The sequence below is a fragment of the Mchenga conophoros genome, linkage group LG13, assembly GCF_057382185.1.
Source record: "Mchenga conophoros isolate Kocher_MC1m ecotype Shallow Benthic linkage group LG13, M_conophoros_male_GT1.1, whole genome shotgun sequence".
Classification (NCBI taxonomy): Eukaryota; Metazoa; Chordata; class Actinopteri; order Cichliformes; family Cichlidae; genus Mchenga; species Mchenga conophoros.
In genome coordinates, this window is record NC_140538.1 from 1,217,785 (window position 1) to 1,233,454 (window position 15,670).

Here is a 15,670-nt window from a genome sequence, read left to right on the forward strand (position 1 = left end):
ATACATAAGTCACTCATAAATAAATAGCTGGAAAAGAAACGTGTAGCTGTAGCAGCAAACAGTGTGTTAAGTGGATGCGTTGTACAGGGAGATGGCCACAGGCAGGAATGATTTCCTGTGTCGTTCAGTGGTGCTTTTCGGTAATCTCAGTCTCTCACTGAACGAGCTCCTGTGACTGACCAGCATGTCATGGAGTGGGTGGGAGGTGTTATCCAACATTGTCTTTATCTTGGACAGCATCCGCCTCTCCGACACCACCTTGAGGGAGTCCAGCTCCATCCCCACAACATTGCTGGCCTTACGGATCAGTTTATTAAGTCTGTTGGCATCTGCGACCCTCAGCCTGCTCCCCCAGCATGCAACAGCATAGAGGATCGCACTGGCCACCACAGACTCGTAGAAAATCCTCAGCATTTTCTGGCAGATGTTGAAGGACCTCAGTCGCCTCAAAAAATAGAGACGACTCTGGCCCTTCCTGTAAAGTGCTGTGGTGTTTTTAGCCCAGTCCAGTGGGGTTTATTGCCAAATGTTGAGCAGGTTTACAACATTAGGAAATTGCTGCGGTGCTTCAGTGCAAACATGGTGTCATAAATAGCACTTAAATAGACATGGAAAAAAATAAAAGTAGGGATAAGAATTAAAAGTGCTACGTGGAAAGATATGTGCATGAGTGCAGGTGGTGATCAGTGCCAAACATGGAATGATGCAGTGACACAGCGTAGGGTCATGTGTTAGTGGTGGGAACAGTCATACGGTTATTGTTCATGTGTCCAACAGCAGAGGGGAAGAAACTGTTCTTATGGCGAGAGGTTCTGGTGCGAATGGACCGGAGCCTCCTGCCTGAGGGGAGCAGGTCAAACAGACTGTGTCCAGGGTGAGAAGGGTCAGCTGAGATCCGAGCTGCACGCCGCAATGTCCTGGAGGTGTACAGGTCCTGCAGAGATGGGAGTCTGCAGCCAATCACCTTCTCAGCAGAGCGCACAACACGCTGCAGTCTCTGTTTGTCCCTGATAGTGGCTCCAGCGTACCACACGGTGATGGAGGAGGTGAGGATGGACTCGATGATTGCAGTGTAGAACTGCATCATCGTCCGTGTTGGCAGGTTGAATTTCTTCAGCTGCCTCAGGAAGTACATCCTCTGCTGGGCTTTCTTGATGACGGAGGTGATGGTGGGCTCCCACTTCAGGTCCTGGGTGATGGTGGTACCCAGGAAGCGGAATGAGTCCACAGAGGTGATGGGGGTGTCAGTCAGGATGATGGGGGGGAGTGGGGCTGTGTGCTTCCTGAAGTCTCGGGGCAGAACAACTGAAGCACCTTAATCATGTGGAAATCCTTTCCATTATTTTTTATTTGACAAACAGGTGTGAAAAGAAAGAGTGAAAAAAGTGTAACTGAGTCAAAAAGGCATGATGTTGGAATCATGCAGTCATGATATTCATATGAGAGCTGAGCGCACTATTCCATCTGTCTAGCAAAGGATTTCACATTGGTTATTACAAAAAGGTAACATATGGTCTATTTGTATTTGGTATAAGGTACTAATCAATGTAAAAAAAATAAATAGATAAACAACATTATGATTAAAAATATTAAAATGAAAAAAATGGGTTGGACATATCTCCTTAATCTCACACGAAATAGAAAAATATATTTCTCTAAGCAGAATATTGATCATGTCTGCACAGTGTTATATGTTTAGAGTTGGCGCAGCTTACAGCATTACAGTGGGGACCACAGCGATCTTTAGCAGTAAAATATAAAATTAAAAATGCATACATTGTATCAGGATCTGAAAAGTGAAGTCAGTGCAAAAGTGCCATAAACGTTGTTATTAATGATCACCAGGGAAAAAGTGCAAGCATTATTAATCAAATCAACAGCTGCCTCATCATATCTGCTTTCAACTTTAGGCATTGTTACTTCCTTATGTACTGACCCTTACCTTCCTTAATGCATTGTTAATGGATAGTACAGGGCCGCTGACATACAATTGGGGTAGTTATAGATATTATGCATTTCTGAAAGAGATATGTAGCCAATATTACACTTTTTCACTTAGCAAAAATAACTGCAAATGTGTCAGACTCCTGACTAAAAATGCACTACTTGCTAATACATGAAAATGAATATTAATATAGTAAACCAAATTAAGGCAGTTGAGCCATTTATCTTGATAAAGTAACAGTAAATTTATAACAAGACACAAGAAGTAAATGTAGGCTATTTTTCTTGTATACGCATTCTGTGTAATCTACAACCTACACAACGATACGTATTTAATCTAACTGTAACTGTAGAAATTAATAGTATGTAAGTCAATCGGATCCTAGAAGTGGGTAGGGATTAAATATCCCAGCGTCAGTGAACGCTCCCAAGGACATCGGCGGGTTGTCTCCCGCTCTACCCACATGACAGCCTTCCTTTCCTCTTATTGGCTGTTTTGAAAATACATCCCGTGAGCTCATTGGACTGTTTTAACCTGCTGCTGCACTCCAGTCATTTCAAAAGAGTCCGGGAGCGGTCCAGCGGCAGTTTGTTCGTGTCTGTAAAAAACGAGGCACAAACAGGTAATTTTTTATATTTGTCAGTACAAGTGAAATTAAAATTTTACATTTAAAAGACTCCTTAGCTAATGCGGAACATAACGCCCGACACAACGTGTCTTAGCAGTTAGCATGACATTCAAAAAAGGTGCCTTTGACGGCTAAACACTTTGTTAAGCTAACGTTAGTGGTCCTCTCTTGGTCGTTAATCAGAAAAGCTAATTTCACGACTGCTTAATATCTAACCAGCCTTAGTTACTAAAACGAGTGAAAGAGCGACGGGAAAACGTGCGAGCTGCTTAATGCAACAAAACTAACGTTTCAAAACGTCCCCGTTCGTATTTTGAGGTAGCCTGCTGTTCTGGCGAAAGGCCTGTCTGCATTACTGTAAGTGGGTAAATTAACGTGACATGAGTTTCCAGTTTGAATGATTTCCGTACAAGTCGTGCTCGATACGAACAGGCTTGTTGTAAGTTCATTTTTAGATAAAAGGCCGATCTAACCTAATATCGACACTCAAATGATTAGATGTGTGTGTAAGCTGATCGAAGTGAATGCAGGTCCTCGGAAGTTGTTTACGTTACAGCCTGTTTTTCTCTTTCTCCTTTCAGGCAATAATGGAAGACTACCTGAAAATAGAGAAAATCGGAGAAGGTTAGTTTTAACGTATGGTTCATCTAAATTATTCACATGAAGCTCTACAAATGTTGATACTTCAAAAATGTGTAATTATGTGTGTAGTCAAGTTTTCTTGTGCATCTTGTAATCTCTGTTTGCTCAACAATCTCATGGTTATAAAGTTGTTCTAGTGTAACTTTTCTTTTGGCAAGAATTACTTTGGTAACAAGTAATGATGTCCAGCAATTTGGAAGCTGCCAGCACATTTCATCCAGTGCTCGTGCTTTCCCCCAGGTACATATGGGGTTGTGTATAAAGGTAAGCACAAGGCAACGGGGCAAATTGTGGCTATGAAGAAGATCCGACTGGAGAGTGAGGAGGAGGGCGTTCCCAGCACAGCTGTCAGAGAGGTTTCTCTGCTCCAGGAGCTGAAACATCCCAATGTTGTACGGTAAGCTCTCAAGTTCTTTGTTTGACCTTAAAATCCTTTTGGTTTTTATAACATGAGGTTTGAATTTTTATATGTACAATACTTCTCTATATTCTCTGTATTGTCTGGTGCCCTTTGTGCAGCATGGAGAGACATGGTGTTGGTCAAACAATAGAAACTATTGTGAAGTTTTGAACATATGCATCAAGTTCATTATATAAATGCATGTGTAGCAATAGTTGACACTGCAGGATCAACAGTTTCAGTATTGTGCAGAGTGCTGGAAGAGGTCAAGTAGTTGCTGCTCAGTCACATCTAATGAGAAAATGTACACAAAGTATGAACTCATGTGTATTTGTGTGCGTAATCCAGACTCCTAGATGTCCTAATGCAAGAATCTCGTCTCTACCTCATCTTCGAGTTCCTGTCCATGGACCTGAAGAAATACTTGGACTCCATCCCCTCTGGCCAGTACATGGACTCTATGTTGGTCAAGGTAAGTATTACATTAATTCAGTGGTGCAATAGTTGCTTGAACTCGAAGCTTTTAAATCTGAGATGGGTTACGTTTAGGGGTGGGTTTTTATAATCGATTCTGGCGTGGATAACGTGAAATCGATTCATTAAAATCCTGAATCGATTTTTTTAATATAAATTTATTTTTCCCAAAATGCCAGAATCTCAGGTGAAAGATCACAAACTTTCAATAACCACCAAACAGCTAAGACAGTAAACGAGAGCAGGAACACGGATTCTGCACAAAGACGTAAACACACAGCGCGACCCGCGGATCAGAGTCGGTGAGATGTCGCCTTTCTCACCTAATGTCACGGTCGGGGCCGAAAGCCGACAGCTCGCTGATTCTGATGTGTCGGCGGGTCGGCGCTTTGTGTTTACGCCCTTTTTGCACCGATTCTAAAGCTGTTAGTTTGATCTCCCTCCAAACTATATATTTTTTTCCGTTTACATACTTCTGTAAAGAAAACCTAATTTCTGCCGTTCAATACTGAACAAATGTAAGCTTTTTAAAATTATGCAAAACGCTCAGCCGTGTCTCTAATAAAACCTCTGTAACGTCAGAGGTGATGTTCATGTGTTCATTAATGGTTTTCTTTCGTTTTTGATGTACTGCAGAATATTTTTATAAAATCCAGGCCAGGAAAACCTTCATGTTTTTCTTTGTTTTATCTTCAGCTACTTTGACACAAAGGCATCTGCTGTGATGCTCACACCTTGGATAAAGTCTTGCGTGTGTCAGCTTCTTTTTTATAGATACAAAAATATGTAAATTTACTGATCTGAATTATAATATTTCTGACTGTCAAAATTTCCCAGATTCAAATCCAATCGAATCGATTCGGGGCCTTGTGAATCAGAATCGAATTGATTCTAGAAATCAGTGACGATACCCAGCCCTAGTTACGTTATCAGATAATATATTACATAATTGATAAGCCAAATTCTTAAAGTTACAGTGTGCAAAATGAGTAGATTGCAGTCTCAACCCTCCCAATTCAGGTGCTTTCTGTTACATTTTAAGGTTTTGTGTCATTTGGCTGCTGGTCAGCTCATCTAAAGATCTGCTCGTTCTCCAACACTGTTTAGAGCTACCTTTACCAGATATTGGAGGGCATCTACTTCTGTCACTGTCGCCGAGTGCTCCATCGTGACCTGAAACCACAGAATCTGCTGATTGACAACAAGGGCGTTATCAAACTGGCAGACTTTGGTTTGGCTAGAGCCTTTGGTGTTCCTGTCAGGGTCTACACCCATGAGGTAAGGATCCTTGCTCACAGCTCCTGGGATATGCAGGCCACTGCATCTCAAACCATTTCTTTTACTTTTTCTTGTAATTTTAAAAACCAAGAAAAATCCTTACAGATTTAGACCGACTCTGTACAGGTGACCCTCTGGGGTCGACGGGCGCATCACATGACCAATCTACGATGTGTCGCTTCAAGGCACTCGTGTTGAAAGTGAGGACTTCAAACGATGTACCAGTTTTGAAACGCCGCGTAAAACCAGAGTTGTGATTTTGCGTGATGCTTTTTCTTGAATGTTATTGTCACATTTAGCACAGGAAGAAACAGTAAAAGCATAATTTATTTTTATATTTATCATTTTATTTTTTCTCTTTTATATTTCACTGCATCATTGTTGTGCATTTTATTATTTTTCGTGATGTTTTACATTGTTAAGCACGTTGTTGGAAATGTGCTGCATGAATAAACCGGGTCAGGCAGCATTTGTTTGTGAGAGGGGAGAGTTTTAGAGCGACGCACAAATAAACTGCCGTCTGCTTTGTAATCGTAGTGGTTCAGAAACAGGCTGCAAGCGTTTCATACAACTGTGTTACAAAATGTTATAAAGTTACAAAAACAATTCATTAAACATGTTTATGGTTATTATAAACTGTCAGAATGAGACCATGAGTGTGAATCCAACATGTGAGAATGACATCAAACAAGGCGGCGCGACTAGTTTGTAAATCTGACACGGTCACAAACAGCCTGGTATATCCTGCTTTGTGTTCCCAGGTTGTCACTCTTTGGTACCGGGCCCCAGAGGTCCTGCTGGGCTCACCCCGATACTCCACCCCCGTTGATGTTTGGAGCACTGGGACAATCTTTGCAGAACTTGCTACTAAGAAGCCTCTGTTTCATGGAGACTCTGAGATAGACCAGCTCTTCAGGATCTTCAGGTAGACACAGCAAAAACATCTTCATGTGTTTAGGAACAATAGAAGCTGAAGTTTAGTTGAACTGCTGATTTCAATTTGAATTGAGAACGACGGGCAAATATGAAGAACTGTTGGTGCGAGACAAGATGAGCTCAGCCTTTTGTGTGAGTGGGAGAGACGATGGGCTGAACCCGTGGATCTCATGTTTCCACGTGTGGTGTTCGTGTACTCACGAGGACTGGCTGTCCCTGCTTTGTGCCTGGCTCTTAAAGACTGCAGTCTGACTGTGCACACAACTACTGTGTCTGCTGTGGGGCAACCAACTCTGAGTGTAGCTTATCACTGTTAAAGGAAAGGCAAGAAAATCACAACAAATAAGTACCAAGTGTATATACAGTATGTACAGAGCTGATAGCATTGATTAGGGCTGAGGTCTGGTTGTCAATGACCTCAGCGTCCTGGATCTCCTGTGGGAGGACAGAAGCTTAAACACCTGGTGTCCTGAGTGTGTGCAGGTCCCCACAGTGATGGGTTTCCTCCAGGGAGGAAAAGAGGGGCCAGTAACGAGTGTTTTAGCCTCTGTTAATGACCCTTTAAGTGCCTCCCTGTGTGCTGTAGTACAGCTCAAGAACCACACAGACATGCAGTCACCAGCTCCCTGTTCAGGTTCAGGTTTTAGATCCCTCAGTAAGTGGAGATGCTGATGGGTTATAGGTCAGCCTTGCTGAAGTTTTAGTCTGCACAGCATCACAGCAGCCAGTTCAGGCTGCTTATGGTCTGTCTGGGTAGTGGAACGATTGCGGCTGAATTCAGGGATGGTGGGCTGAAGGACTGGGACAGTGATGCACTGATGCTCTTAGTGAAGTGTGCACCTCGCACCATGACAGCTGAGCTGTGGCTTCCTTGAGTCTATTTACCGTGAAACATGTTCATCGTCGAGCACAGCATCACCCTCAGCTGTTACGCTGTTTCTGGTGTTGTAGTGGGTTAGGTTCTGGACTGCCTTATACATCTGCCAGGTCTCTAGCTGCGTAGATAAAAAAGTAATTAGGTGGAACAGCAACCTCACACGTGTGATTGACATGTCACAGTTAACACATCTGTTACCTGGTATTCTTCTACATCATCACTTCATCAGGATGAAGCCTTTGAATGTAAGTGTGTGTGGTGAACAACAACACATTGTTGTTATAGCAAACATAAGTGCTACATAGCTATCTTAAACGCATAATCTGTTGTTGACTCTGTGTAGAGCCAGAGAAGTTGTGTTAGTGTTAATGTCACGTTGATGTCCTAACGTAGAGCTGACCGAGTCATTCCTACAGTTTGAGGCCGCCTGGATTGTGTGGAGAAGCAGGGATTGGTAAGATTAGGCCTGTAAGGCAGGGTTGGTGTTCACATCTCCACATTATTCTGGCAGCTATTTAAAACAACAACAACGAGTGTGTCTGTGTGTCAGATTTAAAACAGTCTGTTTTCTCTAAAGCTTCAGCTGTAGACTGTCTTTGGTGTTTTAACACTTTGTGGCTCATGGAAACAAACAAATGAACTGACCCTGGAGTCTTTGTCTTTTTTCCAGGACGCTGGGAACCCCAAACAATGATGTGTGGCCTGATGTCGAGAGTCTGCCAGACTACAAAAACACTTTTCCCAAATGGAAATCTGGCAACCTCTCGTCCATGGTGAAAAACCTGGATAAGAATGGCCTGGACCTACTGGCGGTAAGGACAAAGGCAGCACCACAGCATGCTAATTAAACCTGGAATAGAATAGAATAGCCTTTTATTCTCATTGTACAGCAAAGTGTGACCAGAGGGAAGCAGGTCAGACACCTGGTCACCTCACCTGGTTTCCTGAGGCTGGAGGTGTTTCTTTCTGTCCTCGTGACAAAGTTGTGATGGTGATATTCAACCAGGCTTTTTGAAAAGTATCTGTGTGGGTGCTTCACTATTGTTTGTTTTAACTCGACAGTCATGTAGAAATACTTGTGTCCCTCCCACGGGCCCCACGTATGATTGGTAGGAACTACTTTTTCTTCCGCCTTTCATAGTGAGATGTGAAATGCAGCTGTACTGTATCACGGCTCACGTGGGACTGAGTTGACAGTAAAGGCTGATTGTGTGTGTTTGCTCCATGTTCATGGAGAACGTGGAGCTTTATCACAGCTCTCTATACTTCAGTGTTATGAAGGGCATCATTTGAAATAAACTGCTTTTGATTTTCCAAACACATGAAGCTTTTGTACAAAGTGTCAGATTAGAATCAAAGACACTAGCTTGACTTTTACTTGGTAACAGATCAGAAAGGAAATCAGTGTCACGCATCATCGGGGCTTCAGAGGTCACCGCCATCATGGGCTGCACGTGGTCGTTAGTTTCTGCATGAACGTGAACATTTATGGAGACATCAGGTGGAAGAGCTGCTGTAAGAAACCAGGACACACGAGCACCTATGAAGCTTTACACAACGATGTGAATGCTTAATCAGTGTTCACATGAATAATGGAGCAGTCCTTAGCAGGTGACGCCACATCATTCAACTAGAACAACATGCAGGTACAGAGCGCTGGTAAACCAGCGTTAGCAGCGGACTGACTTCTTTCTATATAAACTGGAACCTCGACTTACTGAATTAATTCGTTCCAGAGGGTCTTTCGTTAAGTCGAAGCACCCTTTTCCGTCGTGAGTGAGGCGATGCTGGCAGGAGACGACGTTCTTGGTGGAGGCTGAAGAAAGCACACGTACATAACATTATGGAATTTAGTTCTAAACTAAACTGAGTTCAATTCCACCATCAGGTCTTTCTGTGTGGAGTTTGCGTGTTCTCCCCGTGTTTGCGTGGGTTCCCTCCGGGTACTCCGGCTTCCTCCCACCGTCCAAAGACATGCAGCTTGTGGGGATAGGTTAATTGGATAATCCAAATTGTCACTAGGTGTGAATGTGAGTGTGAATGCTTGTCTGTCCCTGTGTGTTGGCCCTGCGACAGACTGGCGACCTGTCCATGGTGTACCCCGCCTCTCGCCCTATGATAGCTGGGATAGGCTCCAGCGCCCCTGAAAAGGATAAGCGGAAGCGGATCAAAAATGACCCCAAATAGAAACAACGCATTTTGCTATAAACGCAGTTGTTATTCTTTAAAACAAAGAGTTGTAATATTTTCATATGTGAGGTGTTCCTCATAAAACATGTTTGTGACATGAGGCTCTTTGCATTTTTATTAGTTTTTTCATTAATTTTAAGAAATTGCAGTTTTTGTATCACTTGTATCACTTTTGTATGCTTGCTCTGCATATACTGCAGGAGCTCGGTCTTCCTTCTGAAAGGCACAAGTTGTTCATCCACTGTAACACAGTCACTGAGGATGAATTTCTGCCTGCAGTTGACCAGGAACAGGCCCCATACGTAGCAGAAAGCTGCCATGTGGTTTGTTTTCGGTCGGTAGGCTCTGGTCCTCTTGTCATCAAAGTGCAGGAAACGGCAAATATCTTTAAATCTTTGAATTGCCATAGTGGCCTTGTACAATGGGTTATAGAGGACTCCCAAAAAGCACACCGACTGGTACATCCCAGTTCTTCTCACTTCCTGTGAGAATGGTCAATCAAATGAAGGCCAGGATGTTTGATTACATTTTTCCACTCTTTCCCCTGTCTGTGGCGACTCTTTGTGCCTCCATGTTTGTGCATGTCAGCACCTCTTCTATTAAATTATCAGACATGAACATCTTCCATGCATCTATTGGGGAGACAGTACTAGACCCAGGTGCAAGCCCTGGCTGACTAATTCAGAATATTGTGGCTAGAGCAGTAAGAGGGGCTCATTCTGTTAGACTCGATATCCATTTCCTCTTCAGAGGACTCATCAGAGGGCTCCTCTATGTCTGACTGGCCTTGTCCGGTGGGGTGGGGACAGTAGTCTGGGTCCTCTATATCTGAGATGTCAGATTCTGAGTCAGTGCCTCCCATCCGTCCGGGATCATTTATAGGGTAAGGTCCACAGGGATCCTAGCTGGCCTCATGGCAGCCGTGTTACTTTAAATATTTAAAAAAATATATCAGAAAGGACAATGTTTGAAATGCACAGGAAACTATAAACAGGGCTGCACATAAATGGTCCACAGGTGCGCATTTGCTGTCAAAATAAAAGACGTGCACCAGATAAGAAGTTGGAACGCTCGTTTGCGTACATTAGATGTTCTGGAGGAGGACAGACATTTGTTCAGAACTCTAAAGATGTCGAAGAAGCAAGCTCCGTAAGCAATTACTTTGGCGTTCCTCCACCGCAAAAGAAGCGCGTATTCTATTAATTTCTGGGAATACTTTTATTTTGACAGCGAACCACTTATGTGCAGCCCTGACTATAAATCATGTATGTTACTGTGTAAAAATTAATTCTTGATCCATCAGAAGTGTAAGTGGGACAGTCAGAGTTGCTAAGAATGAAAGTTTCATAGAAACATTTTTGAGTGGGGTAGTGATACAAAAACTGCTTCTTTTTTTTTCTTTTTTTTTAATTAATGAAAAAATTACTAAAAATGCAAATGGCCTCATGTTACAAACATATTTTATAAGGCATACCTGGAATATGAATATATTACAACTTTTTATTTTGAAGAAAAACAACCCGTGGGGTCATTAAATCACATTAATTCAAAGAAATCAGTGATGATATTTCTTTGTATTTATTCAGTGAAGTTTGTCTCAGTAGCTTTTCAGTTTAAACAAAGTGAATTTCCTGATTTGAAGTGTTTGTCCTGATGATGGGGGTGTGCAGGGCTAGCAGAAGCAAATGGATGATTGTTGTTTTAGATTTCAAGTGGTTGTCGTGAATTGTGAAACAGCACGGCAGCATGCGCCGCGCTTTGCAGTCGCAGTGTGTTTGTTTTTCAGAGGTTTTCTTTTTTTGCCTTGTCTATGTCACTAAGAAACTAGTCACCAGGATCGTTTCTAGCATTATAGGTCAGCAGTGGTGACACAGCACAGTATTCAGTGTTAAAGATGTTAACCTGGAGCTGGTGCCAGTTTCCAGTCCAGGAACTCCTGCATGTTCAGGTTTAATCGTCTGTTCTGGTCTCGTCTCTGTAGAAAATGCTGACCTACAATCCCCCCAAACGGCTCTCTGCCCGTGAGGCCATGACGCACCCTTACTTTGACGACTTGGACAAATCCACCCTGCCAGCTGCCAACATCAACAAAATCTGAAGTGCATACTGACTTTGCTTATTGACACATACCATTTGTGACTCTGTAAATATGTGTATGTGTATTTGTGTGTATCTGTGTGAGGAAAAAGTGTCAATCTTTAATAAAACTGCACTTTTTTTCTTTTTTCCTGCTCAGTTATTTGGGCCTAATGTCTCGTTCTTTCCAACATCATGAAACGTGGCGGTGACGGTCAGGGTGTCTTATTTAAGGTTACTGAGTTTGCTTCACGGTAACTATGACGGGAAAGACACATTTCCCCATGTTACACTAAGTACGCCGTACTCACAACACCAATTGTACTGTGAGTAATTAGAAGTACTGTGTAATGTTAATCTCTGAGAGAACAAACAATTTCTCCCTCATACATCTCGAGGGGACACTTCCTGTGGATCTTTGGGGTTTTCTAAAGAAAAGGAGACTCAAACATTGTGCTGTACTTAAGGTGACTCGTGCTGTGCTGTAAGTGTTCATGTTCAACTCTGTGTTAAATAAGAGCTTTATTTGAAGTTATAGTCGATGCATACAATAATCTGCAGCACACAGGCTCATCTCTGACGAGGGAGACGAGGTGAGTTTGTATTAAACGTAAGAACTTAAACATTTAACGCTGAGCGTTTCAGTTCAGGACACGTTTGCACTCAAACACCTGCAACTCAGCTTTGTGTTCATCTTTGTAACTTCAACACTTGTCTTTCAGTTGTGGGCAAAGGTCCCCAAACTTAGACTATCTTCACAGGCTCGTCCCAGCTAATAGGACGGTCATCGAAGTCATGTCCACCTGTACCTGAACTGAAGAGTTTGCAGCTGGCTCTGTGCTACTGTCCTGCATTAAAAACATAAAGAATAGGCCGACTGTCATAGGAGAAACTTGGGCTACGTTCACTCTGCAGGTGAAAGCGCATCAAATCCGTTTTTTCTGACCCTCTGCGACCCATCTATCCCATCATGGTGTGACAGTGTGAACGGCACAAATCCCATATCTTCAAATCCGACCGGGGTCACCGTCGTATGTGGTGCTGAATCAGATACATATCTGATGTTTCAGAAAGCGGCTGCTGTTTGATGGTCATGTCGCATTAAATCCGTCTTTTATGTCACTGACACAAGACAGACGCTAATTATCAGCGCCGGAGAAGACATCATGAACACTTCCTGACCATCCGGTGAAACTGTTGGGAAGACAACGCTGGAGAAACGTGAACATTTTCTTTGTTCTGTATAATCTGCAGAAATCTGCAGCTATCCTTCGAAGCACCGCTCCTCTAAAACAGCAACAAGGATCATTATTAGGTTATTTACATTATTATGTCAATAACAAAATAACTTAAAGCAAAAATTGGGAAACGTAAAGTCTGAAGTCTTTATATTAAGGCCATCAGTCAAACATACTGTTGCTCTGGGTCTAAACAGAGCGCGTGGTGTGTGACGTCTTATTTTGCGCATGCGGCCGCTTTGAGCGTTCACACTAGAGCGCGTTTGCTGTCGCATTTTATTTGTAGTGTGAACGAGCAGACAAAAAAATCTGATTTGAGCATCAAGACCTGCAGAGTGAACGTAGCCTATGATCCACCCCCGGTGACCATGAACTGGAGAATAGTTAAAAGAATGATGCTGCGTGGACCACTAGGCTGCACTCACACCCAGTGTTGAAGTGTGTTGCCGTGTTGTGTGGCGCCATGTGTTCAGTTGATGTGAGGAGAGGGATAAAGCAGGAGTGAGAACTAAGAGCTCCGTGTTGTCTGTGTTTACCTCCACAATACATGTAAAATCGAACCATTCGTTATCCTTGGAGAGCCAACGAGCATTACGACTGGACAATACTGAACTCGTTTACTAGTAAGTTGTAGTAATAAGTAGCAATATCGACTACACTCACTGGGCCTCAGAGCTGCCTGAATGTTTTACAGGTTAGATCAACCGTGGTGGCATGATGATGGCACCGTGCAGTTGCTGCAGGCTCATCTACAAACATCCATGATGCAAATTTCCACTTCTGTGAACCCCCGAGGATGGTTGCATGGGAAATAACAGCTCGGTCACAGTCAGAGATATTTCAGTGACCTGTCTTGCCCATTGTGACCGTTGGTTTCAGACTCAGAGTACTTTATTAATCCCAGAGGAAATCATGGACGACCTTTGAATCTCAGGTTTCCTTGATTGTGCCTAAATGCAAGTTGATGCTGTATGATCAGATCATTAGATTGTGTTCAACATAGTTGTAGATAGAACTCACACAGTGGATTTAACACTTTATAATATTTACAGACTGTTACATTCGCTGTGTGTGAGGCCAGCCTCCCAGTGTGCTAATGGGCTACACTGATTGAGCATCCTTCAATTATTGACACTACTTTCAAATATATTCAGAAAAGTGAGTTAATGCAGATCTCTCGTGCGTACCAAGGACATATTGGATCTAACCTTTTCACGATAAGCCACAGAAAATTCAAGTATTTAGGCAAACAGGTCATTTTAAGGCTCTGCAATTAAGTCTAAAACTAGATTTGGACCACTGGAAGGCTTCGCCTCTTTCAACTCTATCAAGATGTTCGTACTTCCTAAATGTCTTCATCTGCTTCAAAGTACAAATGTCTTGCAGTTGCCCAAATAATGGCTGGCCAGTAAATGTTAGAGTATTTCTGTACTGGGTGAAGAGGGATCCCATGAGCCCCAGTCAGATGGTACAGGAAGGAGCTTCAGGTATACAAGCCAATCTCAAACCACACACTCAACCCAGTTCAAACTGGGAATCAGTTTAGAAGAGCCTTTAACTTTACTGGGTTGTGGTTAGCTGCAACAGTAACAACAAATGTTTACCCTTCTGTAACCAATGATGCATTCGATATGTGACCGGTCACTGCAGGTACTGTAGACCATTACAGCCTCAGAGACCGAGGAAATGTTCCTCCCACTGAAAAGGCTACATCCATTAAAGATAGAACTTAGAAGAACATCTGGTTTCTCATGTACCACCTCGAGCTGCAATCCCTAACCTTAAAGTTACTTTAACATGTCCGTCATCATCTGTAAACAGCAGCATCAAGAGCGCTCTCAGCACTAACACACGCTGGATCTGGAAAGTATCCACATGAAGTTTTTGTCCTGATACAGCCCAAAATCCATTCAGTTCATTGACACTCACCCTTTGACACCATCCAATTCAATTTATTTATTTATATAGCGCCAAATCACAACAAAAGTCGCCTAAAGGTGCTTCATAGATACAGAGAAAAACCCAACAATCATATGACCCCCTATGAGCAGCACTTTGGCAACAGTGGGAAGGAAAAACTCCCTTTTAACAGGAAGAAACCTCCGGCACAACCAGGCTCAGGGAGGGGCGGGGCCATCTGCTGTGATTGGTTGGGGTGAGAGAAGGAAGACAGGATAAAGACATGCTGTGGAAGAGAGACAGAGATTAATAACAGATATGATTCAATGCAGAGAGGTTTGTTAATACATAGTGAGTGAAGAAGAAACAGCCAGTGCATCATGGGAATCCCCCAGCAGCCTACACCTATTACAGCATAACTAAGGGAGGATTCAGGGTCACCTGGTCCAGCCCTAACTATATGCTTTAGCAAAAAGGAAAGTTTGAAGCCTAATCTTGAAAGTAGAGATAGTGTCTGTCTCCTGAATCCAAACTGGAAGCTGGTTCCACAGAAGAGGGGCCTGAAAACTGAAGGCTCTGCCTCCCATTCTACTTTTAAATACTCTAGGAACAACAAGTAAGCCTGCAGAGCGAGAGCGAAGTGCTCCAATAGGATGATATGGTACTACAAGGTCATTAAGATAAGATGGGGCCTGATTATTTAAGACCTTGTATGTGAGGAGCAGGATTTTGAATTCTGGATTTAACAGGAAGCCAAAACAGGAGAAATCTGCTCTCTCTTTCTAGAGATAGGTTGATCATATTTAAGATTGAAGCATTAATTAATGGCAGGACTTCTTTGAGCAGTTTTGTAGGAATGGGGTCTAAAAGACACGTTGATGGTTTGGAGGAAGTAATTATTGAAGTTAACTCAGAAAGATCAATTAGAGAAAAAGAGTCTAACTTAACATCAATGGTACTAAGAGTAGCTGTAGATAATATTACATCTGTGGGATGATTACTGGTAATTTTTTCTCTAATGATAAAAATTTTATTTTTATTACCATAACAACAACTTCTCTGTAAAGTACGTACACACAGACACAGG

At 42.7% G+C, this 15,670-nt stretch overlaps 1 protein-coding gene across 1 annotated transcript; it reads left to right on the top strand.

Annotated features, from left to right (window-relative positions):
* Positions 1 to 2,426: 2,426 nt before the first annotated feature.
* Positions 2,427 to 11,609, top strand: cdk1 (cyclin dependent kinase 1). Its single transcript, XM_085295908.1, has 8 exons — positions 2,427 to 2,567; positions 3,155 to 3,197; positions 3,456 to 3,612; positions 3,964 to 4,087; positions 5,197 to 5,367; positions 6,129 to 6,292; positions 7,851 to 7,992; positions 11,352 to 11,609. Exons 2-8 carry the CDS (start codon positions 3,161 to 3,163, stop codon positions 11,466 to 11,468), a joined length of 912 nt encoding a protein of 303 aa, XP_085152034.1. The 5' UTR covers positions 2,427 to 2,567; positions 3,155 to 3,160; the 3' UTR covers positions 11,469 to 11,609.
* The last annotated feature ends 4,061 nt before the right edge of the window (positions 11,610 to 15,670 follow it).